At 42.6% G+C, this 26699-nt stretch overlaps 1 protein-coding gene and 1 long non-coding RNA gene across 2 annotated transcripts; one reads left to right on the top strand and one right to left on the bottom strand.

Annotated features, from left to right (window-relative positions):
- Positions 1-239: 239 nt before the first annotated feature.
- LOC141276025 (uncharacterized) lies at positions 240-8545 on the bottom strand. Its single transcript, XR_012324819.1, has 4 exons — positions 8464-8545; positions 5652-5704; positions 1820-1898; positions 240-1697 (listed from the first exon to the last, which is right to left on the bottom strand). It is a non-coding gene; the product is annotated as an uncharacterized lncRNA (long non-coding RNA).
- A 105-nt stretch (positions 8546-8650) lies between these two features.
- Positions 8651-26699, top strand: HDDC2 (HD domain containing 2). The gene is made up of 6 exons (XM_019951833.3): positions 8651-8795; positions 10021-10142; positions 11998-12100; positions 18793-18861; positions 22745-22883; positions 26352-26699. The coding sequence occupies exons 1-6, from the start codon at positions 8724-8726 to the stop codon at positions 26447-26449; spliced, it is 603 nt and encodes a 200-aa protein (XP_019807392.2). The 5' UTR covers positions 8651-8723; the 3' UTR covers positions 26450-26699.

Genomic DNA, 26699 nt, shown 5'->3' with positions numbered 1-26699 from the left:
TAGCAGATACACACACTATATATAAAATAGATAAACAACAAGGTCCTACTGTATAGCACAGGGAACTACATTCAATATCCTGTAATAAACCATAATGGAAAAGAATATGAAAAAGAATATATATATGTATATATATATATATATATATATATATATATATATAACTGAATCACTTGCTGTACGCCTGAAACTAACACAACACTGTATTGTAAATCAACTACACTTCAATAAAAAATAAATAAAAGATAGAGTACAGTGATGCGTGCGAGGCACCACGTGGGATGTCCAGCCCACAGCAAATAAACGTTAGTTTGTTTTAGCACTATGAGATTCCTGGCTTTTTCTGTTCATACAGTTCTGTGGGATAAATAATCTGGGAGAGTTGAGCCTTTTAGCCCTTGAAATATTTTACTTAGGTCTCCCTCCCCTATGACTAGAGCTCTAGCTGAGACATCGCCTCAAAGGACACAGAGCAAATGAAAGTGTCATGAAACAAAATTATGAACAGAAGGATTCATGAGTTTGAGGGATAAATCCAAGAACATCTGCTTTTTATCCTGCCCCCCCTACTCTCGTCTTCAGAACTATGTCCCTTACAAAAAATTTCAACTCCAAGAGAAGAGTCGATTTCAGGATGTCTTCTTGACTCTGTTCCTAGTAAGCATCCCCAGTAATCTTAGACCCTTTATAAACCTTATGAACTTATAAATAAGTCATTATTTTTAAAAATTATGTTATAAATAACTTGGTTCATTTACCCTATTTCTTCTTTTAGGTTATGAACTTCGTGAAGCCTAGCCTCTTCCTGTTTTTCTCACTGTACCCGATGTTTAAGTTCCATGAATGGTCCAAAGATCATTAGTGCCTTAACGTTACAAGCACTTGGACTCACGTTGTGCTTCTATCACCTGCTTGTTGGGTATCCTTGGGAAAGTTGCTTTAATTCTCTGAACCTTGGTTTCTTTGCTCATAAAATGAAGGCAACCTTGCAGAGTCCTCATGAATCTTGGTAGTAATAGCTGGAAAGCCCTTAACACATAATAAGACTTCAATAAAAGGTCACAATCAGTGTTTCTCTCCTTTAAGTTGTCTAATATGATTATTATCACCATGGTGGCCACCATTTCTATGCCTATCATTGGCCCAGATTCCCAAGAACTAAAGGAAAACAGAAGAAAGGATATAGAAAAAGCCAGAGAAGCATGATGAGAGCAGAAAGAGTTTGCTAAAACCAAATCAGCAAACACAGGGCAATAAATGTATTCCACCATCCAAAGGTGACGGTGGCTTCATCATGCTGATAAAAGAGAACACTGGTGAGACAGTGCCACTTAGTGGTGGTCTCTTAATATTACATGCAGCGACTTCGTAAGCGGTGGGGAAATATTAATAATTGCCAAAGGGGCCTCCCGTTTATTCCTCTTGTCTCTTTTGAGAAGGTGGGGATGTACCGCTTGTGCATTCCTCTCTCTCACCCGTCCTGAGTTGGGCTGTGCACAGCGCTGTGCTCACAGACCTGCTCAGCAGCACTTTGTTGTTCGCTTGTTACTTCTACATTAATAGTTAGAGCCTCTCTGGGCTTATAAATTAGCTCATTAGCAACAAGTCAACATATTAATCAATCGCAAAGGAACAAAGGATGATGAGATTCTTGACATTTGCAAGTTAAGCTGTGGTCTTGATCACCATTTCCCCATCTGCAAGGAAGGAAGAAAATACTTTTTTTTAAATAAGTTTATCAAAATTAAGTTCATAAAATTATGAACGTTTAAGGAAGAATGTTTTCTCTATCATGATAGTGCGTCCTGCAGTTACTTACTCAAAATTATAATCTTTTAAACACAATGATGTTAAGTGAGGAGTTTTACAGTGCTCTACAGACATTCAGTCCCGAGTCCCTGGGAAAGAGAAAATAAGCAGATTCGATTAACTTCATATTATTTATTCACTTGTTCATAGTAGGATCTATGAAGACAAACTAACTCCACCGATAAAAGAAAAATCCAATAGCCCTAGTATAAAGCAGCATACCCTTAAACTGTAAGGAAATCTTTTTTAAAGTTTAGAATTTTAGAATTAGAAGGCACTTTAAAAATTAGAAGGTTCAGCTCCTTCTTTTACAGATGACTCTGTTTATCTAACTCACATATTTTGTGATTTTGTCTTTTACCCTTGACTGCTGTGTTAGGATTTGTCACAGAGCAGTCTGGTTCTATTAACAAGTCAGGCTGTAAAACACCTTCTACAATGTGTCATTTATTTGGAGAGAGCGGGCCTAGGAGAGAATTAGAAACAGCTGAAGGCATATACACGCCCATTGCTGCTCCGGTTTTAAAGGCAGTTTAAAAGCTCAGATGAAGAGAGAATAGGCAGAAACAGAAAGTTAGAGCAGGACAGATGTTGCTGCTGCTGTCTCTCTGGCCCTAGACGGGCCCTGGCCTCAGAGACAGGAAGGACCATCCCGGCAGTTTGATATGCCTCCTCCCCCAACACCCTGCCGCCCAGCCTCACGTGGGCATGGAAGAAGAGGGGAACACATGTGTCCCAATCCTGAATGCCCTTGCTTTATAGAAATGCCATGGCTTTTGGACCAATGGCATCTCTTCTGGTAGAAGTTGGAAGACATCTCCTAGATAGACTGATTTTGTTCATTAAATTAACATTTTTGAGCTCCTGACTTGGGCTATTCTACAAATCTCACAACGATTTTCAGGGCTTCGGGCAAGGTGATTCCATCCCTGAAGGGCATCTCCTTTTTACACCTCCACCACCACCATCACCATCTTCTTGTCACCACATCTAGGGGAATGTCACGCTAGGTTCTGAGGATAAAAGATGGATCAGACAGAGTGTCTACCCCCAGGAGCCTTTCTGTCTAGTCTCACCATCATGACAAAACTGCCTGGGAAATATTCCCTGAGCTCAGAAATGTACTTCCAGAAAGTTAAAGCATTCTTCTGTGGCTTCACGGTTTGCCATTTGATTTTCGCACCTTCTGAGGTCAAGTCCTACTTCGAAATGGCAGGGGCAACCACCAGAAAAGAAACCTGACCTAATTTGTAAGCTCAAAAATTACCATTTCAATTAAGTTGAACCAAAGACACATGGAGAACCTGATTTGTCCCTAGAGAAAGCTTGAGATGCACTTTACCTAGAAGAACCTTTCTGTTCCGTATCCCCTTCCAAGCTCTGAAATATGATTCCTTGGCAATATAGCCACTTCAGTATTTACATAATGATGGCATATTCTGACACGGCCTCTCTCTCTGTGTGTGAAATGATCTCCCCACACAGGAGAACTCAATGGCTGCCAGGATTCCCACACTGCCATTCTAGAAAGTCCTAGGAGGCGGTATGGATACTAGAAAATACATGAGCCGTGGTGCTATAAAGTTTTAGTCCTGACACAGCAACTTAATAGGTGTACGATCTTGGGCAAATTATTTAACCTTTCTGAGCCTGTTTCCTCACCTACAGAAAGCAGAGAACGATACTCTGAAGGATGGTACAAATTTGAATAATACGGCAGAACTCCTAGTGAAGTGTCTGGCACAAATGAGGTGCTCTTTAAAGAAAGGTATTACCACTGCCATCCAAATACTCCTTGTACTCACTTCCTGATACCCTCTCACAACGCCATGCAACACCACCTGACTGTCCTGTGCTGTTAGTGAGGCCAAACCCTTCAGTTTTAGTATCTGTCCTTGTATCTAATTGCTTTCCTAGAGTCAATGTTCGTTGCCACCACTTGTAATATTCGCCACTTGCTGCCTTTGTTGTTTGCTGTTCCCTCGCTTGTTTTCTTCCCTCTTCCATCAGACTTCCTCTCTACTTCCTGGCCTGAGTGTTGCTGTGGTTTGCCTTTTATGACTCTTAAAAGGCACTGAAGTATCTCTATTCTTTCTGAACATTAAACCAAGAGACCATTAAGTGCCATCCTGGACCCAAGCCAATCAGGTTTCGCTTCAGTGGCTTAAAGCTGGACGCCCTGGTTGTTTTTCTTCTTTTTCCCGTTAGACACACTTTAAAAATTCCCCGCGCCCCCCCTTTAATCCTCTGGGTTCCATGCCACTCCAGATGTATAAGATTACTAGAATTTTGGCCTCTGGGATAACTGAGGTGTTGCTATAAAACATATAGGTTTACTCTTTAACAGTTAGGAATGTGCTAGAACAATAGCATTTCTTTTAGTTAGAAGTTAAAAAAAAATTTCCAAATTGTTGAAAGCTGCATATTATCAGAATTGCTTTTCTGGCTTTCTTTTAATATAATTTATTCTCTATATTACTTAACTTGGCTGCTGTTTTATAGGAGTAACTATTTTTCTTTATTTAACAGGAAAATGCTACTGCTGAGTACGTACGATAGTATCATTTCTTTTTCTGTGTGCGGAGAAGGATTCTGCTACCTGGTCTAAGACACCTGAAAGGTCACCGTGTAACAGCTCCCAAAACAGTGGCTGGCATCAGGGACCTCTGTGAAATTCACCTGGAACCCTGCCCTATTCCTGATGACGCATGCTGATGGACAGGGGCAAACTGTAACTTCAGTCACTCTAGAGGGATAATAGTTCCAGTCTGTTCCATCTGATAAGGATGGAGTGATAGAGCAGCTGAAGATTCTTGTACAATTATGAAACACTTTAGTCACTGAAGGTGCGCATCAGTGGAGAAGAGTTGGGAGCTTGCCAGAAAACTGGTGTAAGGGATTATTAACTCAGATAATAATTTAAAACAAAACAGTAATGTTGTCTTTCTACATGCAGAACGCCTCCACTCTGTAATCCAGATGTGTCCAGGGGTGACTCTAACACACCCATTAGTGGCAATTATCTTGGCGCCAAACCGTTCTTGCTCAGCTTAAGGTTAACTGTTAAGAAGGCACATCTTTCTCGGCAATGTCCCTGCCACCACCCTCAGCCACCACAGACAGGGTGCACTCTACAGCGGCTCATCTGAGCAGAAAGCCCTCCCTTACCTCTGTCGTTCATGGCTGGTTTTATAGGGGACTGGTGCCCACTCTGACTTTTTTGCTGCACTGCAATACTGCACCACCGGCAAGAAAAGTGGCAAAAGAGAACAAAACCTAATCTCTTTCCCTTGAGCAAATATTCCTTTTGTAATATTCCCCCACTCCTAGACTTACTATCCTACATTTTTCTTCGGGGAGCTGAATTGCTCTGCTTAACCTAGTAACATAACTGATCAAAGCCTTCCTCGAATTCCCCTCATCTTTCCAGAGTCTCTGTGGCCAACCTCCAGAGCCTTTCTACACTACTTTAAAAAGGGGTTACATGTGAAAATTGTGTTTATTTTATTTCCTCACTCATTTTAATATAAATGTAACATCCATTTTCACCAATTATAATTCATCAACAATACGAGGAGTTTAATTTTAAGCATTTTCATTTTGGACCTATAGACTACAGCTTCTTAACTGCAACATTAGTGACATTTGTGCCGGATGATTCTTTGTTGTGGCAGGTTGTTGTGTGCTTTGTGGGAATTTTATTAGCAGCCCTGACATCTGCCTTTTAGATGCACACTCCCCTGCTTTGTGACAACCAGACATGTCTCCAAACATTGCCACATGTTCCTCTGGGGCAAAGTCACCCCGAGATTGAGAGTCGCTGATATAAACCAACTATTAACCTTTTTGTCAATGAAGATATAGCAGGCAGAAGCATCATTTCTTCCTTGGGTGTCTAAAGGAAAAAAAGAAAAGAAAGTAGGTTTTGGTCAGACATGGTCTCTGTTCTTTCATCAGTTCCTAAAAGCATTTTTATAAATGTTTTCTGGGCAAATTTTCTCAGATCAATCCATTGCTATCTGTTCTCTTGCCCAATGCTTTACCTAAATGACAGTATACGAAATCTATTTTATACACAGGATCTCATTTAATTTCCACAGTGATAAGATGTGGTACTCACAGCCAGTTAGCTGGGAAGCAGCAGGGTGTCATGGAAAGGAAGATTTGGAGGAAGACAGGCCAGAGCTTCAATTCTGGCGGCCCTGTTCACTGGCTATGAAAACTTAGAATAGATACATGAATTATGTGTAACTGAATCACTTTGCTGTACACCTGAAACTATCACAACATTGTTAATCAACTATACTCCAATATAAAATAAAAAGTTAAAAAAAAAGAAAGAAAGAAAAGTCAGGCCAGTTCTTCAGCTTCTGTGCCACTCAGTTTTCTCTTGGAAATGTCCGATTACTATCTTGGAGAAATGTTGGGTGAATTAAAATGAGGAGAGATGTGTGACAATATATCTCACTTAGTGGAGGCTTAAGCAGTGATGGCTTTTTGTATTAGAACACCAAGACCAGAGCTTTGTGGACTACCCCACAGCTGCATACTGAAGCAGCTTTCTCAATAGCAGCAGATTTTGCCCCCATTCTGGTCACAGGCCTCTTTAGGGATCTGATAAATAGAAAAGCCCTCAAATGCAACACAATTTCAGGAGATTTCCATATTCCCCAGAAGTGTATATTAAACCCAAGGGATGAATCCCTCTAATGAGAGCCTTCTGATTTCACCTTTTCTTCTAGTTGACTCAGTAAGTGATACAAATTGTTTTCCTTGCCCATTGCTTTAAACTGGCACCCCCTTCTAGGGAAACAAATGGGTTCCAAGTCCCCTGATGTTAGTGGTTGGCCAACAAGGCTTTGAAATAAGCCATTGGTCTGGTAGAGTGCAAACAGGCTTGCTAATTTCCCAGCAATAGACATTTAGCATCAGAGAGAAGTAAACTTTGACGTGTTAAACCCCTCCGATACAGAGGTTGCGTATTACTACAACATAACCCAGTCTAGACTTCACTTCCTATTTCAGTGAGAAAATAGAGGCAGTCAGAAGAGAGCTCCACAATCTCCCACGACCACAACTGCCGTTAATTAGTCACCATATATTCTCCCTTCCTCATGTTTTATGGATGAATGCTCCATATTCCTAAGACCAATCTTTCATCTTGTACCCTAGATTGTATCCTCTTCTATCTACTCAAGGCCGTCATTCCAGTATTTCTCTCCTTTGTCTCCTACAGTACATCATTAATTTTCCCTCTCTACTAGATCACCTCCATCAGTAAACAAAAATACTGTAACATCTCCTGTCTTAAAAAGAAATCTTTCCTCCAGTAGCCCCACTCATTTTAAATGAGTTGCATTTCTCACTCCTGTTCTCTCTGGAACCATCTCCAGGTAGGGTTCTGCTTGCCCCAGCAGACCAAAGCTGCTCTTGTCAAGGTCAGTAGTGACAATGAATTTGCTAAATCCAGTAGTCAAATCTGTCTTTATCTGATATAATGTTGACTTAATTGATCACATTCCTTCCTTCTTGAAGTATTTTCTTCATCTGGCCTCCAGGACACAACCACCTCTTAATCCTCTACTGGCCACTTCTTTCTGGTCTCCCAAACTCTAAACTTTGGTTTGCGTGAGACCTGAGGCTTCAGACATCTTTTCTTCATCCACACTTTTCCACCAGGTGGTCTCATCCAGTTGCTTGGTTTTACAAACCATCTTATGTGCTGATGACACAAAGTTGTCACCTTTCCCCTGACCTCCCGATTTATCTCTCTACTAGGATCTCTAATAGGTATCTCAACATGTCCTAAACTAAACTTCTGATTCCTACCCTTCCCCACAACCTACTCTTCTTGCAGTTTTCTCTGGCTCAATACATAGCAACTCCATTCTTTCAGTTGGTCAGGCCAAGATTCGTGGAGTCATCCTTGACTCCTCTCTTTCTCTCGTACCCCATGTCCAATCTGTCACAAATCCTGTTAGTCCTACCTTTAAATTGTACCCCAAATTTAACATCTCACCACCTCCACTACTCGAATCCTGGATTAAACCAAAATCATCTCCCCAAAGAATTACTTCAATAGACTCCTAACTGGTCTTCCAACTTCCTTCCTCCCTATACAGTCTATTCTCCATGTTACCCTCTCTCATTGAGTCCTTCAGTACGCATGTCACTAAGTGCCTTTAAAAACCGGTACCATCGGTTTTTGATAGAATTAGGACAGATAGTTGAGACAGGCCCTGACCAACTTTTGGGGGTTCTTCAGCACTTGAGGTGTCAGGGGGTTGTGATTTCAACATGGAATTGTATTCACTCCCTAGCCATTTATACTAACCTCTAAAGTTCTCTAGCTATGGCTAGCCTCCAATCCTTCCAGTACTTTTGTCACTCCTAATTAATGTCTCCCTTCCAAAGCATCTTCCTTGTGCCTCTGTTAAAATGTTTATAGATTGCTCGCCTTGAAGTAGAGTTCCTTATCTCTCCCTCTAGTCAGAGGTTGAATTGCTAAAAGGCAAGATTTTGGTGCATTAAGGCATAACCTTCCTCCACCTCCACGGCACCCCAACCCCTCTGTCCCTCCCCAAGGAACTGCAATCCCTTTAAAAGTTTGATGGAGTTCAGCTGAGCGGAGTTTAGCAAACAAGTAATGCATACCTAGATGCTCCAAGTACAGTGCCTCTGCCTTGGATGGTGCAATGCCCAACTGCAGCCACTACGGCCAGGAAGGTGGAAGACTGGACAGAACAGTCGGAGAAAACCGGGGTGAGGAAATGGAGGAGGAGTAAGGAGAGGAGGAGAGGGAAGGAGGGGTAGGGAGGAAGAATGGGAGGAGCTTCAGTGGGAGGGGCTTCGGGGGGAGGAGCTTCGAGCGGCGGTCGCGCTGCTGGCTCAGACGTGTCGCGATCGGTAGCCGCATGGCTGCGCCCATCTCGGGCCGCGGGGCCCGGGACCTGCTGCAGTTCCTGCGGCTGGTGGGGCAGCTCAAGGTGAGCGGGCGCCGGGAGGGCCGCCTGGGGCCCGGGTCGCGGCTGCGCGGGGAGAAGCCGGGGCCGGCCGCGGGGCGACGAGGCTCCTGCTCCCCACCTGGCCCGAGGCCAGCCCCCTTCCTCAGTTCTCCCGGCCTCTTGGGGTCGACAGAGGAAACCCCTCCGGATGGATGCGGTCGTGCGTCCGGACCGTGGTCGGAGGAAGCAAGTGGCGGAGACTGCGTGGCCGGGCTGCTAGGGCCGACCCCAGGCCGAGAGGAGTCCGAGACGCGCTGTTTCCTGTGTCGGCCTGGCGCTCCGATGGGGCCGGCCCAGGCGGCCTTTCGAGAGGTTTCTGGAGGGGATCCGGCGCGGTGATGTGCTGGTCCCTCTGCCCGCGTCTGCCCCGAGTACTTTTGAGGCTCACGACCCCACAACCGGCCAAGTGGGAAGATCAGAACCCATTGGTCCTGCAGGGTTTAAGTGGAGTGCTTAAAATTTGTCTCACAATTACTTATAGAAATAACAAGACTTTTTTTTTTTTTTTAACGGAGGATTTTATGTAGCACACACTGGAGTTACATCCCAGGGGTCCTCCTCCTGCCGGTCCACCCCTGGCCACACGTTTTGCAGAATTTCTCCAAGTTCAAAGCAGATTATCTGTTTCATCCCATTGTTTCTACAGTTCATAAAATTCTTTAGAAATGTGAACTCCCGAGTCTCACAGGATCACATCATGATCTGAGTGAAAGGAAGAGTCATGACTGGTGGGTAGCATGAAGCAGTTAGAAATGCCTTATCCTTTCTGCTTCAGAATTTGGAAGTCTGTTGCTTGTTCACGACGCTTTCACCACAGTGTTTTCTACTTGTGTCTAATGAGTTGTTTGAAGTAAAACTTAACAACTCTTATAGTTAGGAAAGATAAGATACTTTACAGTTTTGTTCTTATGTTTTAAGGACTTGTACATGATCTGTACATCAGTAAATCGGTAACACGGAGTAACTTGGGTTTTGGACTTATGTATACTTGTGAATTATTCCTCCCTCCCTCTCTCTTTCTCATTCTCTGCCCTCACTGGTTTATTTGATTCCAGCAGTTGATCATTTAGGTTAGTTAAGCGTTTTTTAATATGTACTGAAACCATGACCCAGCTTCTGTGCCCTATTCCCTGGACTTCTCTTGAAGAGCACCGTAGATAGTTAAAATACTTATTTTTATCAATTGTTTTCTGTTCATTTTTATCAGAGAGTCCCACGTACTGGCTGGGTATACAGAAATGTCCAGAAGCCAGAGAGCGTATCAGATCACATGTATAGGATGGCAATTATGGCTCTGGTGACCAAAGATGAACATCTTAACAAAGACCGGTAAGCTGTGAACTTTGATGCCGGTTAGGGTCTGTGGGTATGCATGACTCTTCATGACTGAGGCCTGTGTCAGATTCTTGTAGCTTAGTGTATATGTCAAGAAAAATTACTTGAGGCAAACCATACAGATTCAGGATGTGGGAAGGGGCACTATATGCTGATCACTTCAGTTGTTGTAAACTGTACTCTGGGTTTTCTCCTGGCAAGTGAAAGAGCCTACCTTGGTCTCAAGGAAACTTAAGTGTGATGTGAGGGTTTCCAGGGCCTTGAAGGTAAAGTGTCTTTTGTCTAAAATTGTATCCATACACTGTGTGTACCTTTATTTCACCCCTTTTCTGAATAGTAGCACTTATTTGTGAAGTGACTTTTTGAAATTGTATGTGCAGGAAAGAGCTGAGAAAGATATCCTCTCTCCCTTCAGTCAACCAACAAGTGTTTAAAATGCTTTTTGAGGGACTTCCCTGGTAGTCCAGTGGGTAAGACTCCACGGCCAATGCAAGGGCCCTGAGTTTGATCCCTGGGTGGGGAACTAGATCCGTCTTGAATGCCGCAACTAAGATCTGGCTCAGCCAAAATAAATAAATAAAATAAAAAATAAAATGCTTTTTGAGCACAGGACAAACTTTCCTAGCAATACAGTATAAGATAGTAAATAAAACCCAGATGAATTACACAGGCCCAGAGTGGCTTCCATACAGAGCACAAAATAAATTAAGTTAGAAAATTTAACCGAAGAGATCACCTGTTCTTGGGCGGTGTTAATGGAGGAGACAGAATCGGAGTTGACCTCTATGGTGCTGATTAGGTGGAGAAGTAGAAGACAGCACATAAAGAGAGGGCAGAGAAACCAAATCTCTGATGGTAGGAAAGTAAAGGTATATTTTGGAATTGATAAGTAAATCAAATTGATTGAAACGAAGGTCCATTAGGGAGTCTCCGGAGGCCTGTTACTCTGTAGATGGCGTAGAATTTAGGAGGTTTTTGGCAGATGGTACGAGATGAGCACGGTGTCAGATGGAGAGGCTCGTAAGGACAGTCTGAGATTTGAACTAGATGAGAGAGCAGCTGCAGGCAGGGACACCTGTGAGGAGGCTGGGAGGCCTTCTTCTGCCTCGGTGATGGTGGGAACATAAAACAGACTGGCCCTCTGGGGCATTTATCTCATGAACTGCCTTTATTATTTTGATGCTGATTATCCTAATCACTCATCATTATCACTAATAACTATAATCATTTGTTGAATAATCAACATGTTTCAGGAACATAAATTATCAAATTTAGTTTTCATACCAAAGTTAGGAAGTATTATTACCCCTTTTTACGGATGTTAAAAATGAAGGCTGCAAAACTCAGCATTTAAAGGAATTAAGTACCTTGGCAAAGGCCACACAGCTATTAGATGTTGATTGCCAGATGCAAACTCAGATCTGTCCAACTCTACCCATTTCTCTAGAAAGGGCATCATTTTGACATCTGACTAGTACATTGGGGAAATGATAGTTTTTGAATTTTGTATCAGTAAGTAAATGCTCTAACTAGATCACCTCCTGGCTTTTTAATCTAAAGTTATCAACCTTTTAAAGTGACATTTGAGAAACCAGCTATTTTTTTTTAATTCATGCTAACAATTTCCCCTGTATTCTCATGTATTGTGCTGAATATTAACTAGCAGTTTTGATTCAGAACTGTTGCAGGCTGGCAGAATATAATTACTTTAGAAAATACTGCATTAAAATAAAATACTCTGTGAGGCTGGAGAAAGAAAACTATATTATGTAACTTCAAAGTAGTACAGAGAAGGAATCTGTAGTGAATATAATTCTGTGTAATTATTCACCATTTCTTGCCTGGTCAGATGTGTACGCCTAGCCCTGGTTCATGACATGGCAGAATGCATCGTTGGGGACATAGCACCAGCAGATAACATCCCCAAAGAAGAAAAACATAGGCGAGAAGAGGTCAGTGTTGACTGTTGACTCCACAAAAGACCCCCAGAAAAACCCACTGCTGAAACAAAGCTAAGTTTATTAGACGTATTGCAGTAAGGGAGAGTACCCCTTGATGGAGTTTTAGTAGTGTCTCAGAAAGGAGGGTGAAGGGAGGGTATTTATAGAGTTTTAGGGCCTGGGCTGGAGGATGTTTGGATGCATCTTACAAGAGGAGCTACTATCTTACAAGATGGGATTGCATAGAGTTTAGGACATAATAACTTTGGGGTGGTAGGGCTGGTGAGCCAAGGTCTTAACAAGCGTCTTGAAGGGCAAGCTGTTAGTGCTTACTCTATTTTGGGTGGTTTACAATCTTACCTTCCAGAAGTAAGGATTTCTTGGAATAAGCAGTGAATTGGTTTTGCTTATTCTAAGCCTTGTTTAACACAGAGACAGGACATTTTGTTGGTTTCAGTTCTCATGGAGGGGCATAGAGGGGACCTGAACACAGAGTACAGATAGTATGGCTTTCATTAGAACAATGGAAATAGCTGGAACTTGAAGGAATTCTCCATGCTAGTTTAAGCTCTTTGGAGAGAAGTTCTATAAAGCCCAAGAATAATCATTATTATAATTAGTATTTAGTAAATTTTAAATTAGTCCTTTGATTTAGTGGTTAAAAGTACAGAAAAAAATTTTGTATTAGTAAAAAATGAATAACATCAATAAAACATTGTCTGCTGATTTGGACTCTAAAGCAGAGTCCAGGGACAAAGAGGAAGACACATTTGACACAGAGACTGGAAAATCCAGGAAGGTTTTTTTTAAAAATGCTGAATGGCTGGTTCCCAATTCAGGGATTATTGCAAGCTGCTTTTATTGTAGGCCAGAGAGATTGATCCTAAATGTCTAAGTCAACAGATCCTTCATCAAGGTGGTTTAACAGGGAAGGTGGGCTTAAATAGCTGTTCTCGGAGCTGGCGGAGGCTAGAGCTCAGTAGCCAACAGCATTTTTGCCCCTCTAGAGGCAAGAAGAACTATAAGGAATCTCAGTTTAGGAGTTCCAACACAACCTAAATTATGGTAGTAAGGGGAATAGTGTAAGGAATGTGTTCTTAGTGTAAATACAGGTCCAGAACACATGATCATCGTGACAGTCTGTGAAAAGGGAGGAGCTAAGGAAATGTTTCTCTGTAGGAGTCTAGACTGTCCTGAATAAAGAACTCCTAGGTTGACTGGCAGGATTAACACAAAAAGAAAACAATTAGCTCAAGATGCTGAGTTGCGGAGAAGAGTTAGCCCCAAACCAGAGGATGCTGGGTATTGACATATGACATAGAGAAAAAGGAGGAGGAAAAGACTCCTCAATTATATAGCACGTTTCAGGATGTACGATGGTTTCATTCAAGGGTAAATGTATACCTTGTGGAGGAGAAATCACATACTGAAGTACCAGAGGGTGACCAGAGACCTTAAAGTGACGCAAAGGAAGAAGAGAGTGTTCCCGTATCGGCACACAAGGAATGTGAGGTTCATTCCACAGAGGAGCGAGTCAGAACCTTCTGAAGAAAAAACATTCAGTAGGAAGGATCTCCAACCACTGGAGACAGAGAAAACCTACCTGTGTCCTGACAGAAGCTGAGTCCTGGCTAGTGACACCCCCCGGAGCGGGGCATAGAGGGGACTTGACACTCAGTGCTGCTTCTTCCTGGACGCCGTATGCAGGCAATGATGAAAAGCCTGCCCAGCCTCATTAAACCTCCTGGCTGCTGCCCACTGCATCTGATTTACAGGAGAATAAATATCATCAGAAGGGACAGGGGAAACATCTTAAAGAACCCCGAGTTCTTGGACAGGAAACCAAAGGCTTGGGGAGTGCTGATACTCCATTGCCTCTTCCTCTGCTAGTTAGGATTTGGGACAGAGAAAAAGATCTGGGAGGTGAACAGTTCTTTATGCAGATGGTGTTTATGAATAAGATGTGGATGTCTGAGCCATAACTTAAGATAATTAAATGAGGGTTTCTTGGCTCCTTGAGGTGGAATGCACATACTGAAAACCAGGAAGTATCATTTGCCCAGAGGCTAGCCAACGGCATCAGAAAGGCTTTAAACCAAAGTAGGAATGGGAGGAAAAATACCTGATAAAATTGGAAGGCTGATTGTCTTGGAGGAGAGTAGGTATTAAGATGAAAGGGAGAATGAAGGTGTAGAAGAGAAAATTCAGGGGGGCCAAAAGTAATACTTGTAGTCTGACTCCCCTCCTAAACAGGATAAAATAAACTTTGTATTATAACCCTAGTTGGTAAATGATGCCTGGTAGGGAACATTAAGAAGTAGTGGGATGAAGCTTGACTCTGGAATATAGCAATAGCAGGTTATATTCCTTGGCAAAGGGAAAACTTATTAAAACAGAAGGCAGAGTTATGATATATATGTACCTGAGAGTTAAAGTTGCTGAAGAACTAGAGGTTAAAAGGGGAAGAACCAAACTTTATTATGGGAGTAAACATGCAAGATGGAGAAAGTGAAAAATACAGTGAACATTTTACAGAGTGCTTTTCCTGTGCCAGATAATGAGCACTTTATATATATATTAACTATTTAATCCTCACAGCAATCCTTTCAGGTAGGTACCACTATTAACCCCATTTTACAGATGAGAAACCTGAAGGACAAAGAAGTAACTTGCGCAGGGTTCCACAGCTAGTAAATGGCAAGCAGGCTTTCAAACCCCATCTGAATCTACAGATTGTCATTAACTGGTGCACTCTTCAGCCTCACCAAAGGTGTGTGAGTGATGAATACTGCTTTCTGGGTGCTTGTCACAAAACTGACAGACATTTGCTGAAAGCTTCACTCAGCTCAGAACTGTAGGCAGATTCTTTTTTTTTTTTTTTTTTTTTTTTTTTTTTGCGGTACACGGGCTTCTCACTGTTGTGGCCTCTCCCGTTGCGGAGCACAGGTTCCGGACGCGCAGGCTCAGCGGCCATGGCTCACGGGCCCAGCCGCTCCGCGGCATGTGGGATCTTCCCGGACCGGGTCATGAACCCGTGTCCCCTGCATCGTCAGGCAGACTCTCAACCACTGCGCCACCAGGGAAGCCCTGTAGGCAGATTCTTGACATGCTTTGCTAACAGGAAGAAGCTAGGGAGATTATCACTCTAAATCTGTGTGAACAAGACAAAACTCAGTTTAGAAGTGGGAGTGGCAGGGCTCACCATCAGGCAGGGCAAGTCTGACATCTGCAGCCATTTGTCCTGGACTTCAATGAAGTCGATTTCAGTGGCTCATTTGAAAAGGTAGGCATGATTCTGTGGCATATGAGGCTAAACAAGGAATAACAACTAAGAGGTCTCAAAATGCAATTCTGATTGTATAATAACAAATGATATCAATGAGTTTAGGTCCAGAAAATCATTGCTTAATTTCAGGAAGAGAACAAAAACGTATCTGTTTGCTATGGTTTGTTTTTTAAAAGACATGGTGATTTTAGTCACCAGGAAGCTTATTAATAAGTCAGTAATCATATGTGATTTCCAAAAAGCCAACTCAGCCTTGGGCTGCATTTATAGAAATAGAGCATTTGGCACGCTGGAAGCTTTGGTTCCATTGTGTTTCGGGGTCAGACCACATATCAATCACTGTATTCAGTGCTGGGTGCATCGCTCTGAAGGAAATAAAGTCATCCCTTGTCACAGCAGGACTTCTGTGTTTATATTCTAAAAGTTTAATTTTGATATGTCTCTATTCCTATATGTTATTCAGTTCATTCTTTTCAAACAAAAGCAATGGGCAAACTTATGTTTCTAGAATAGTGTAGAGAAAAGTGATCTATTTATAAAGACACTATTAATTTTTGAAAGTGCAAAGTATTTTCTCAAGTATTTTGCTGAGGTTTATGAAAAAGAAACAAGGGAGAATGCAGGTGCAAAATACCCTAAATTTCATACCACTAAGGCTGCTATAATGGTGCAAACCATTCAAGATGGTGATGTTAGTTACAAGAGCAGATCGTTGACACTGGCCAATATGGTTTGCTCTGGAAGTGGTTGTATTCTATAACATTTTTTTCTCCCGATAATAAATAATTATATATACAAATATTCATTTTTATTTTTATTGCTTTTTCCCATCTCACCATTTGATTTTATGTGAGACCTTTGCCACTTTTATATACCCACTTTGCCAAAAGTGGTTCTTACAACCATATTCTTTTCAAAGAGCCTAAGCTCTAGTTAGAAGAACTGGACCAGATTAAGAGGCATAGGATGAGGATAGTGAAGGAATTGGAAGCCATTTGAGAGTAGATTGCAGACCTCATGCCCCCAAAATGTGATATTTTAGAATTTTGGAGCAACATAGAAATGAAGGAAGAGATGGGAACGAGAGGGGCTCCTGGAACTTGGAGACTAAATATACATACTGAACACCCTCCATGCTCTCACCCTCTCATCTCTGCTTTTCTGTGGGTTTTGGCTCTCCAGGCTCTACTCGGGGCTTCCGTCTCCCAGCCTCTGCTGGACAACTCATACAGATGGTCCCTGAGTGGCTGGTTTGAGTTACATGGCCATCCCTTGGACCAATCACTGGTCGCAGAGATTCTGGCCCAGCTGGGCCACTGCCCACCTGTTTGACATTGTGTTTTTATGAGGGAGGAAGGCAGAAGAGCTGGGACTATAGGCATAGTGGAAGGACTACAGGGACAATTTTCAGCTTGATGTAAGAAAGTACTTTCTACCAATGCTGCCTAAAGCCCATTTGGGTAACCTCTTGAGGTGCTAGGTTCCCACCACTGGACATGTTTGTGGAGGGAGGATAAGAAGTGCCCAGTGATGCTGCTGGATGGTTGGGCTCATTACCCTTTAACATCTCTTTTCAGTCTGTGAGTCTGTGAGCCTACGAAATGCTGCTTGTAATTTCCTTTATGTTAATAACAATATCTGCCCATTTGTGTAGTGCTTTACATTTTGCAATAAAAACATTTTAACGATAAAAAATGAACATAATGGTATACAAAAAATTTCTTTGAGGTTTGTAATTCACTGATACTTTCCTATTCTCCCCACACTCAGGTTTGTTTTGAACTCTAGTGTGCTTATGGGTGAAATTCATGCGGGCATCTTGCAGTTCATCCACAAGATGTAAAATCCATAAAACTCTTAGAGGAAAACATAGGCAGGACACTCTATGAAATAAATCACAGCAAGATCCTTTTTGACCCACCTCCTAGAGTAATGGAAATAAAAACAAAAATAAGCAAATGGGACCTAATGAAACTTAAAAGCTTTTGCACAGCAAAGGAAACCATAAACAAGACAAAAAGACAACCCTCCGAATGGGAGAAACTGTTTGCAAATGAAGCAACTGACAAAGGATTAATCTCCAAAATATACAAGCGGCTCATGCAGCTCCATATCAAAAAAAAAAAACAACCCAATCCAAAAATGGGCATAAGACCTAAATAGACATTTCTCCAAAGAAGACATACAGATTGCCAACAGACACATGAAAGAATGCTCAACATCATTAATCATTAGAGAAATGCAAATCAAAACTACAATGAGATATCATCTCACACCAGTCAGAATGGCCATCATCAAAAAATCTACAAACAATAAATGCTGGAGAGATTGTGGAGAAAAGGGAACCCTCTTGCACTGTTGATGGGAATGTAAATTGATACAGCCACTAGGGAGAACAGTATGGAGATTCCTTAAAAAACTAAAAACAGAACTACCATATGACCCAGCAATCCCACTACTGGGCATATACCATGAGAAAACCATAATTCAAAAGGAGTCATGTATCACAATGTTCATTACAGCACTATTTACAATAGCCAGGACATGGAAGCAACCTAAGTGTCCATCGACAGATGAATGGATAAAGAAGATGTGGTACATATATACAATGGAATATTACTCAGCCATAAAAAGAAACGAATTTGAGTTATTTGTAGTAAGGTGGATGGACCTAGAGTCTGTCATACAGAGTAAAGTAAGTCAGAAAGAGAAAAACAAATACCATATGGTAACACATATATATGGAATCTAAAAAACAAAAAAAGGTTCTGATGAACTTAGGAGCAGGACAGGAATAAAGATGCAGATGTAGAGAATGGACTTGAGGACACAGGGAGGGGGAAGGGTAAGCTGGGACGAAGTGAGAGAGTGGCATGGACATATATACACTACCAAATGTAAAATAGATAGCTAGTGGGAAGCAGCGGCATAGCACAGGGAGATCAGCTCGGTGCTTTGTGACCACCTAGAGAGGTGGGATAGGGAGGGTGGGAGGGAGATGCCAGAGGGAGGGTATATGGGGATATATGTATGCGTATAGCTGATTCACTTTGTTATACAGCAGAAACTAACACAACATTGTAAAGCAATTATACTCCAATAAAGATGTAAAAAAAAAAAGATATAAACTCCTTGGCCTCGCTTCTGATACTTCTGTAATCATTTCACACCTTCCTCATTGTCCTTATTTGTGTCTGGTGTGCTGTAGGCCACAAAATAAGTGCTCGTTAATAAATACATATGAACAAATACATTTATTTAATGTACACAGCTGCCCTCCTTGTAAGCCTAAATATTGTCCAATATTCTGCTGCCCCTTTGGGAGTTATTTGTAAGAGTTTGAGTCCATTATTTGGCATTTGTAGAAGAGTTGTTAAATGAATGTGAATATGATTAAAGTAATGATTTGATATTTCAGGAAGCTATGAAGCAGCTAACCCAGCTCCTCCCAGAGGATCTCAGAAAAGAGCTCTATGAACTTTGGGAAGTAAGTATATCTGATGGGTTGCTTTTTATTGTAACTGAATTTATATGGCTCATCAGTGTTTTATTTGACTTAGACTATCTCAGTAAGCTGTCTCCAACTTGTTGCTTTTTTGGTCGTGTCACTTTCTCACCTCCCAGCTGCTGCAGGAACTTCTCAGGACTAACAGTAATTTTTCTTCTCATTTCCCTTGTCACCATAAAGCCTGGTACGATACTGACTCACAGCCCCTGGATTTCCTGATGCATGGCTCTCATCCTCCACCCTGTCAACCTCACATTCCCCCACCCCCGTCTCTGGTCCTTGAAAGGAATGTAGGCTTTGGGGTAGTTCAGAACTGGGTTCCCACCTCACTCACCACTTCTGGCTCAGTGACCTTGGGCTCCTTCCCCTCCCTGAGTCAGTTGTCCATCTCTGAAACCATTAAGGGGTGCTAGGACTGAGTGAGGTCAAGGCCAGGTGCTGCCATGGAGCCCAGCGCAGAACGTGGGCTCTGTGGGTGCTCAGTCCCTCCCTGGTGCTGTTTTCCAGCAGTGAAGAGAAAACGACAAACAAACCCTGCCTACTGCAGTTTCTCACTCCCCTCCAGCCCCACTGACCCTCCCTTGCCTGAGCCTCTAGCCCCACCCCTTACGCTTGGGTAGCCCTGCCTCTCACTCTCACTTTTCACGTTTCCTTCAAAGCCCTGCTCCCTCCTCCTGTCTTCTGAACCTGACCTTCCACCTTTTCTTTCACCCCCTAAAACTTATATGTACCTCCAAATAAGACCTTATTTGGAACTAGGATTCTTACAGAGGTAATCAAGTTAAAATGAGGTCATTTGTGTGGGGCGCTTTTCCAATATGACTGGTGTCCTTATAAAAAGGGGAGTTTGGATGTAGAGACACACATATTGGAAGAATACCATGTGAGCATGAAGAAGGCCATCTGTAAGCCAAGGACAGAGGCCTGGAGCAGTTCCTTCCCTCACAGCCCTCAGAAGGAACCAACCCTGCAAATACCTTGATTTCCAATTCCCAGCCTCCAGAACTGGGAGATAATAAATTTCTGTTGCTTAAGCCACCCGGTTTGTGGTACTTTTTACAGCAGCCTTAGAAAACTAATTTTCTCTCTCTTTCTTCCTCTTTCCCTGATTCTGTGCAGTGGCTACTTTATTATATTCTTCGTTATTTTTTAATTATCTCTATATTCTCTCTGTTTGGCTCTTTACTGTATCTGTTAGAGTTTTGTACAGTTATAGCTGAAAGAAAGCCTGTTTCCAGCTCCCTTATTTTATAGATAAGAAGACTGGAGACTAAAGAGTTTTGCCTTCCCCAAGGTCTCTTAGCCAGCTGGTGACAAAGCAAGGCCACAAGCCTGCCTCCTAACTCAGCATTTTCTTTATGTCGTTATGCTGTATGTTAATTAATTGAACAAGCATTTATAGTTCTTATGTATTCATGATACTATGTCAGTTACTTACAATTAATTGTAAGAGACCCTGGGTTTCCAGGGGCTGCTGTAACAAATTACCACGAACTCGGATGGCTTAAAACAACAATGTATTGTCTCACAGTTTTGGAGGCCAGAAGTCCAAATCAAGGTGCTGGCAGGGCCATGCTCCCTGAAGGCTCTGGGAGAGGATCCTTCCTTCCCTCTCCCTAGCTTCCTGTGAATGTGTCTTCCAGCTTTGACATCCTTGCTTTCTGAATACATTGTTCAAGTCTCTGCCTCCTTAGTCAGGTGATGTTCTTCCTGTGTCTGTATCTGTGCCCAGATTTCCCTCTCGTAAGGATGTCGGTCATTGGGTTGAGGTCCATGCTAATCCATTATGACTTTATCTTAATTTGATTACATCTGCAAAGACTCTATTTCCAAATAAGGTTACATTCGTGCATTACAGGTAGACATGATTTTGTGGGAACGCTATTCAACAGAGAACACAGACTCTCATATTAACTTATGCATGTTTTAGATTCATGTACATTGGCTTCAATACCAGATTTCCAAGGTTCAAATTACTGGCTCCTCTGTTTACTAGCTATGTGATCTTGGGCGACTTACTGAACCTCTCTGTCTCAATTTCCTCATCTATAAAATGCTACTAATAGTAGTATACCTATTTTATAGGGTTGCGTGGCAATCAAATGAATATATGTAAAGCAGTTAGAATATTGCCTGACACATAGTACACTCTGTTTTTCTGTCTCCAGTCCATATGTTCTGATTTTGATTTAAGAAAATAGGGTCACTCTGTACGCAGGGAACTGAGTACTGGTTACATAGAAAATGGCAGTTGATCGATTTCTGAAACGTTAATCACTGCTATTCACAACTGTAAATAGCTGTCAGCCCACAGGGTCACATCTAGTTAAAGCAATTAGATATCCTCGATTATAATTTATCTTTTACCATAGAAGTGTGAAGTCAAATTTTAGTAAGTCAAGGGAAAACATTTTCATTTTTTTCCTCAAAGTATCACAGAAAGATATCCGCCCTACCACCTGCATTTTGCTTTAAAGAAATAACCCTTGGAATCCCGAGGCAAAGCAAGAGGTGCTCCCTGCCATATGCTGAATGCCTGGCACACTCACCTGCCCTTGGATTGTTTCCCAACATACAGCTGAAGATACTGTTGGGTTAACAAGTACCCCTTAAAAAAGCCTCTCTCTGTTCTATCCTTTGAAGTACAAGTGCAGTATTTTGGTGGGGAGTTTGATATACAGCAACATGAGGGTCCTGGGTCCCAGAGGGAGAGTCACTAGGAGGTAGGAAAGTGGAACACATAAAAGACAACTTTATATAGTCAATACTTCATGTAGGGCCAATCTTTCCCCAAGGGAGAGGGAGGTAACCTTTGATCTTCCTCTCCTTTCCTCTCTTTCTCTTTCCTTTGGTCCTCCATGTTGAGAACCTGGAACTTGTATCTCTTTCCTGCTTGAAATCCTCATCCTTCTGTTGTTCTGAAAACCCCAGTCAGAGCTGCATCTAATAAAAACCAAGAAATCTTCAGTGATTCACATCACATCACCCTGCTGAGAAAGCATGACAGGTTCATTATCTGAACACATCTAGGGTGGAATTACAAATGAGAACTTGGCAGGGAAATCAGTTGGGAATACTTTGGTCTTAATAGAAGAATGGTTCTGTATAGTATTAATTGGGACTGGTGGTTTTGTGACATGTGTCATGCACTATGAAGCAGACTGCCTCTTATTTCTGGTCTGCACTGAGGAGGGAGGGAACAAAGGGAAGAGGAAAGGTAAAAAAGCCACACCCCGTCCACTACCTTCACCGCCTCCCTGCCACCAACACATGCACATACCCATGGCATGAAGAGTTCTCAGACCCTGGCTGTATCCTCAAGAGTCATAACCCGGAGGGACTTGATTAACTCCTCCCTATTTGGAAAGCAGGGACAGAGATTTTCATTGTAGAGTGGTAACCGAAATTAAATGAGAAAGCTAGAAATTCACTTCAAAAGGAAAAGGAAACGCGACATTAAATGGAGAGGGAAATAATTTGAGAAGCATACGATGAAATATTAGCTTGAAGTTGAAAAGACCTGCTCTACTCAGGTGGATTAAAGAATAATGATCTTGAAGATAAGTTACTAAACAGGAAGGAAAATGCTTGGAAGTGTCCATGTGAACACATGAGGCCTCGCAGGCATCGGGTGGAATAGATGGAGCTGTGAGCACCGCCTTCCCACATACAGCGCCGCCGTTAAGCTGTGGAGTTGCAGGTGACTAGTCTCTGTGATGGGTTTGTATGCAGTGGAGAAATGTGGCCAGTGCAGAATGTGCTTTTAGCTGTGACTCTGATTTCAGGTACCAGAATGAGAGTTTTCCTGGAATAACCTATCATGCAGCCCTAATCATGTGGCTTTAATTGTCCCTTTACTTAGGAATATGAGACCCAATCTAGTGCAGAAGCTAAATTTGTGAAGCAGCTGGACCAATGTGAAATGATTCTTCAGGCATCTGAATATGAAGACCTTGAGAACAAACCTGGGAGACTGCAGGACTTCTACAATTCCACAGCAGGTACGCAATGCTGCTTTCAATAAGCATCACTTTAGTTTGGCTTAATTTACTCCTAGTGTATAAATGGTAGTCATAACATTATATTATATGTCCACTGTTGTTACCCTCCTCTGACACTTTCGTATGGAGCATCTAAGAAGCAAATGGTGGGGTTTATGGTATGAGGTGACCTAGTGCACAAGAGCATTGCCGCCCTGGAGTCTGAGCACCAGGTTCACATCACACATACTAGCTGTGTGCTTCCAGGCAGTCTCCTGACCTCTCTGAAAAATGGAAATCATAATACCCTACTTAAGACATAGGCTGGTTTTGAGATTCAAGAGAGATAATGTATGTCAAATGCATTATAATATGTAAGTGCTTTATAGATGTCAGGTCATGTTAAGGTGGAGGTAGAAATAGAGACTCAAAAAGAGAAAACTCCAAACAGCTGAAGTCACCGTCGTCATTATAGCTCTTCAGAGCACAGGCCTAAAGTCAAACTGCATGGGTTTGAATCCTGGTTCTGCCACATACAATTTACGTAACTTCCAGTAAATTAATACTTAACCTAGCTCTGGGCCTTCGTTTCCTTATTTTTAACTTGAGGATAATTACAAAATCTACTTTATAGGGTTATTTGAGGATATATGTGAAGTGCTTAGAATAATGGCTGGCAATAAGCCTTAGCTATCTTCTTTTTTTTTTTTTTTTTGCGGTACGCAGGCCTCTCACTGTTGTGGCCTCTCCCGTTGTGGAGCACAGGCTCCGGACGCACAGGCTCAGCGGCCATGGCTCACGGGCCCAGCCGCTCCGGGGCATGTGTAGATCTTCCCGGGCCGGGGCACGAACCTGCGTCCCCTGCGTTGGCAGGCGGACTCCCAACCACTGCGCCACCAGGAAAGCCCGCTATCTTCATTTTGATTCAGCTTCTAGAGTGAGGCACCAGGTGCACTGACCGCCGGTGTTCATGTTGCTCCCTGGAGTAGAACTCCATCTCTCTTCCCTGGGAGTTCTTCAGGCTCAGCTCAGCCTCCATCTCCCCTGAGAATACTGTTAGCGATGATTTTGGGGGGACCTCTCTGGACCCTTTTGTGACCTCATCAAGTAGAGGAAAGTCCCAGCTCCAAAATATGCTCCAAACTACGATTTGCATTGTAATGAAGTTGATGTGATTTTCCTTCTTTCTTTTCCAGCCCCACTACCTCTGCCCTAGACAAGGCCCTCATTATTTCTGTATTGAACTGTTGTTATAACCACCTAATTTAATCTGCGAGGCTCATGAGTTCATCCTGCATGTCTCAGTGCTTTCTTCCTTTGTAGATATAGGTATCATCACCTCTTGTTTTTTAAACGTTTGCGGCTTTCCTCTTCCTTAAAAATAAAATCTTGACAATTTTTAAGTCATCTGAACAGCTCTGCAGGCTAAGGCCACTCAGCTGTCTGGTTTCCTCTCCTAATCTTCCCTGTCACAGCTGAGCGTTCCCTTCTTTTTGCTCAGTCTGCCTTCGGTCTGCAGCTTGCCTTAGCGTTGTCACAGTCTGACTTGCATTCTCCGTAATGATGTTCCTCGTTGGGTTTCTTTCCAAAACCCCACTTGCCCACCCCACCCTATCGTAAGCTGTTTGAGGGCTGAGACCAACCAGCTTTGTCTTATCTGTCCTCGATATGGGTGATGCTCAAAATGTTTGACTTTGGTTCAGTGGAATAATGTTGTAAACCAGGGGTCAGCCAACTATAGCCCGTGGGCCTAACTGGCTGCTGCTTGTTTCTATCAATAAAGCTTTACTGAAACAGCCATGCTCTTTCTTTCTCTGTTGTCTATACTGTTTTCATGCTACAGCAGCAGAGCTCAGTAGTTGGCAGCAAAGACCAAATAGTTCACAAAACCTAAAATATTTACTATCTGACTCTTCACACGAAAAAAGGTTTGACCAATGATTGGGTTACTAGATAGCATATTTCCCCAATGAGGTAATAAAGTATGTCATGTTTATGTTGTTCTTTGCATTTTAATACTATTATCTTCTATTTTGGTACATTTCACAATGAAAAACAGAAAATGAAACATGAGAATACTAGTACAATCAAAAACTATGGGAGCTGGAAGGTCATCTGGTTTAAACTCCACATTTTATTGCGGAAGAAACTTGAGCCTGGAAAGAGGGTGATGTGCGCACAGCTGATGAGATTAAAATTCACTGCACTTTCCACTGTGGTGCACTATTTCTAGTAAAAAATTAGTAAACTTAAACAGTGTAAATGATGTAAGAAATGGTTTCTTCCTATTTCTTGCCCTGGTTTGGACCAGGGTAGTAATGGTAGAAAAAGTAAGAAGTCAGATTCTGGATATATTTTGAGTATAGAGTCGACAGGATTTGTGTATGGGGTGTTTATAAGAGGAGTCTGAGGATTTTGGACTTTCCACTAGACAGGAAAGATGGGGGGAAGAATAGGTTTGGAGGAAGAAAATCAGGGGTCCCAGAAGCCAAGGGAAGAAAGTGTTTCAAGAGGGCAGGAGTAGCTGTCGGATTTAGCAACATGGAGCTGATCGGTGTCCTTGGTAAAAGCAGTTTTGGTGGAATGACGTTAAGTCTGACAGCACGACTCTTACACCGTGGGGCAGAGGATGGCCTGGAAGCAACGAGGAGTGTGGAGGACAAGCCCTGGCCTGGTGGTAGGAGCTGCATGAGACAGAAGACAGCCACGGGTGGAGGGGCTGCAGAGAAAGCTGTATCCTCAGGACGAGTAGGTGTCAGTTAGGGCAAGAAAGTGAAGGGGACGTTCAGAGAAGAGATTGAGCACAGCGAATCAATGGAATAGAGTTAACTGTGGAATGAAGCGCAAGCAACAAAAGACACTGGCAAGAGAAGACAGTCAGGGAAGAAGGGACGGTGGGTTTAACCACCCCCCGCCCACCACGTGCTAGCCACCACCCACCTAAGAGAGCTCGGAGCTTGGTTGCTGCCCAGGGCAGAAGCCCAGAGGGGCCAAGGAGCCAGGAAGACAGCACAGACTAGCTGGTTTCATTGTAGATGTTTGCACTCTTGTTTGCATCCTGGGACAGCCCAGACCCCCTGGTCTTCCTATCAGTCTTTTTATATGTAGGTGCATTGTTCCCCACAACTAACTGCAGATTCAGAATGGACAGCGATTGTTCTCAGTTCTCTGGACTCCATCCTCCCTGAGTTTCCCTGGAGTTCCTGGTAGGAGTACTCAGAGGCTGCCTGGTGAGGTTTTCCCCAGGTCTGCCTGAGCTGTAGTTCTTTGCCTGATTCTCATGCTTACGCTTGATAGCATCTGGGGTGACTAGCGTAAGCTCCGAGTGGTTGCGTTTGGCCTCTCTCCAGGACCTGGAATCTTACTCTGCGTTGGAGTGAAGTATGGGTCAGATCACAGAATCGGGCTCCTGACAAGCCCTAGGATCCAGCTGGAGAAACTGATTTATTCACTTGTCATTATCTTTTTCCCTATCTTCTTGCATTGCAGGAAAATTCAGTCACCCTGAGATAGCCCAGCTTGTTTCTGAACTTGAGGCACAAAGAAACGCTAACATAGCTGCCGCCGCCAGTGAGCCACACTCGTGAGATGCACTCCTGTAACAAACATTTTATTTTTCTGTTTCATGGTATTGTGTTTTGCCACTGTTGGTCTGTTGATTCCCCAGATGCGAGTCTGTTTATTTTCAATTGCCTGGACTCCAGCAAGAAACGTGATAAAATTTGGACAGTAAAAGAAGGTACAGAACAGGGTGTGGTCCTGAAAAGGCCATGGATGAAGACTTGGAGGGTGGGGGGCTTTTTATGAACTGAGTAAATAAATTTTTAAAACCTTAAA

This window comes from Tursiops truncatus, chromosome 12, assembly GCF_011762595.2.
Source record: "Tursiops truncatus isolate mTurTru1 chromosome 12, mTurTru1.mat.Y, whole genome shotgun sequence".
NCBI classification, from domain to species: domain Eukaryota; kingdom Metazoa; phylum Chordata; class Mammalia; order Artiodactyla; family Delphinidae; genus Tursiops; species Tursiops truncatus.
Note: the sequence above shows the minus strand (reverse complement) of the source record. Positions and strands in the feature narration are given on the sequence as shown.

Coding starts and splice junctions, on each gene's coding strand:
- HDDC2 (XM_019951833.3), top strand. CDS start 8,724: ATGGCTGCGCCCATCTCGGGCCGCGGGGCCCGGGACCTGCTGCAGTTC. Junction 8,796..10,020: donor GGCTGGTGGGGCAGCTCAAG/GTGAGCGGGCGC, acceptor CATTTTTATCAG/AGAGTCCCACGTACTGGCTG. Junction 22,884..26,351: donor CTTCTACAATTCCACAGCAG/GTACGCAATGCT, acceptor CTTGCATTGCAG/GAAAATTCAGTCACCCTGAG.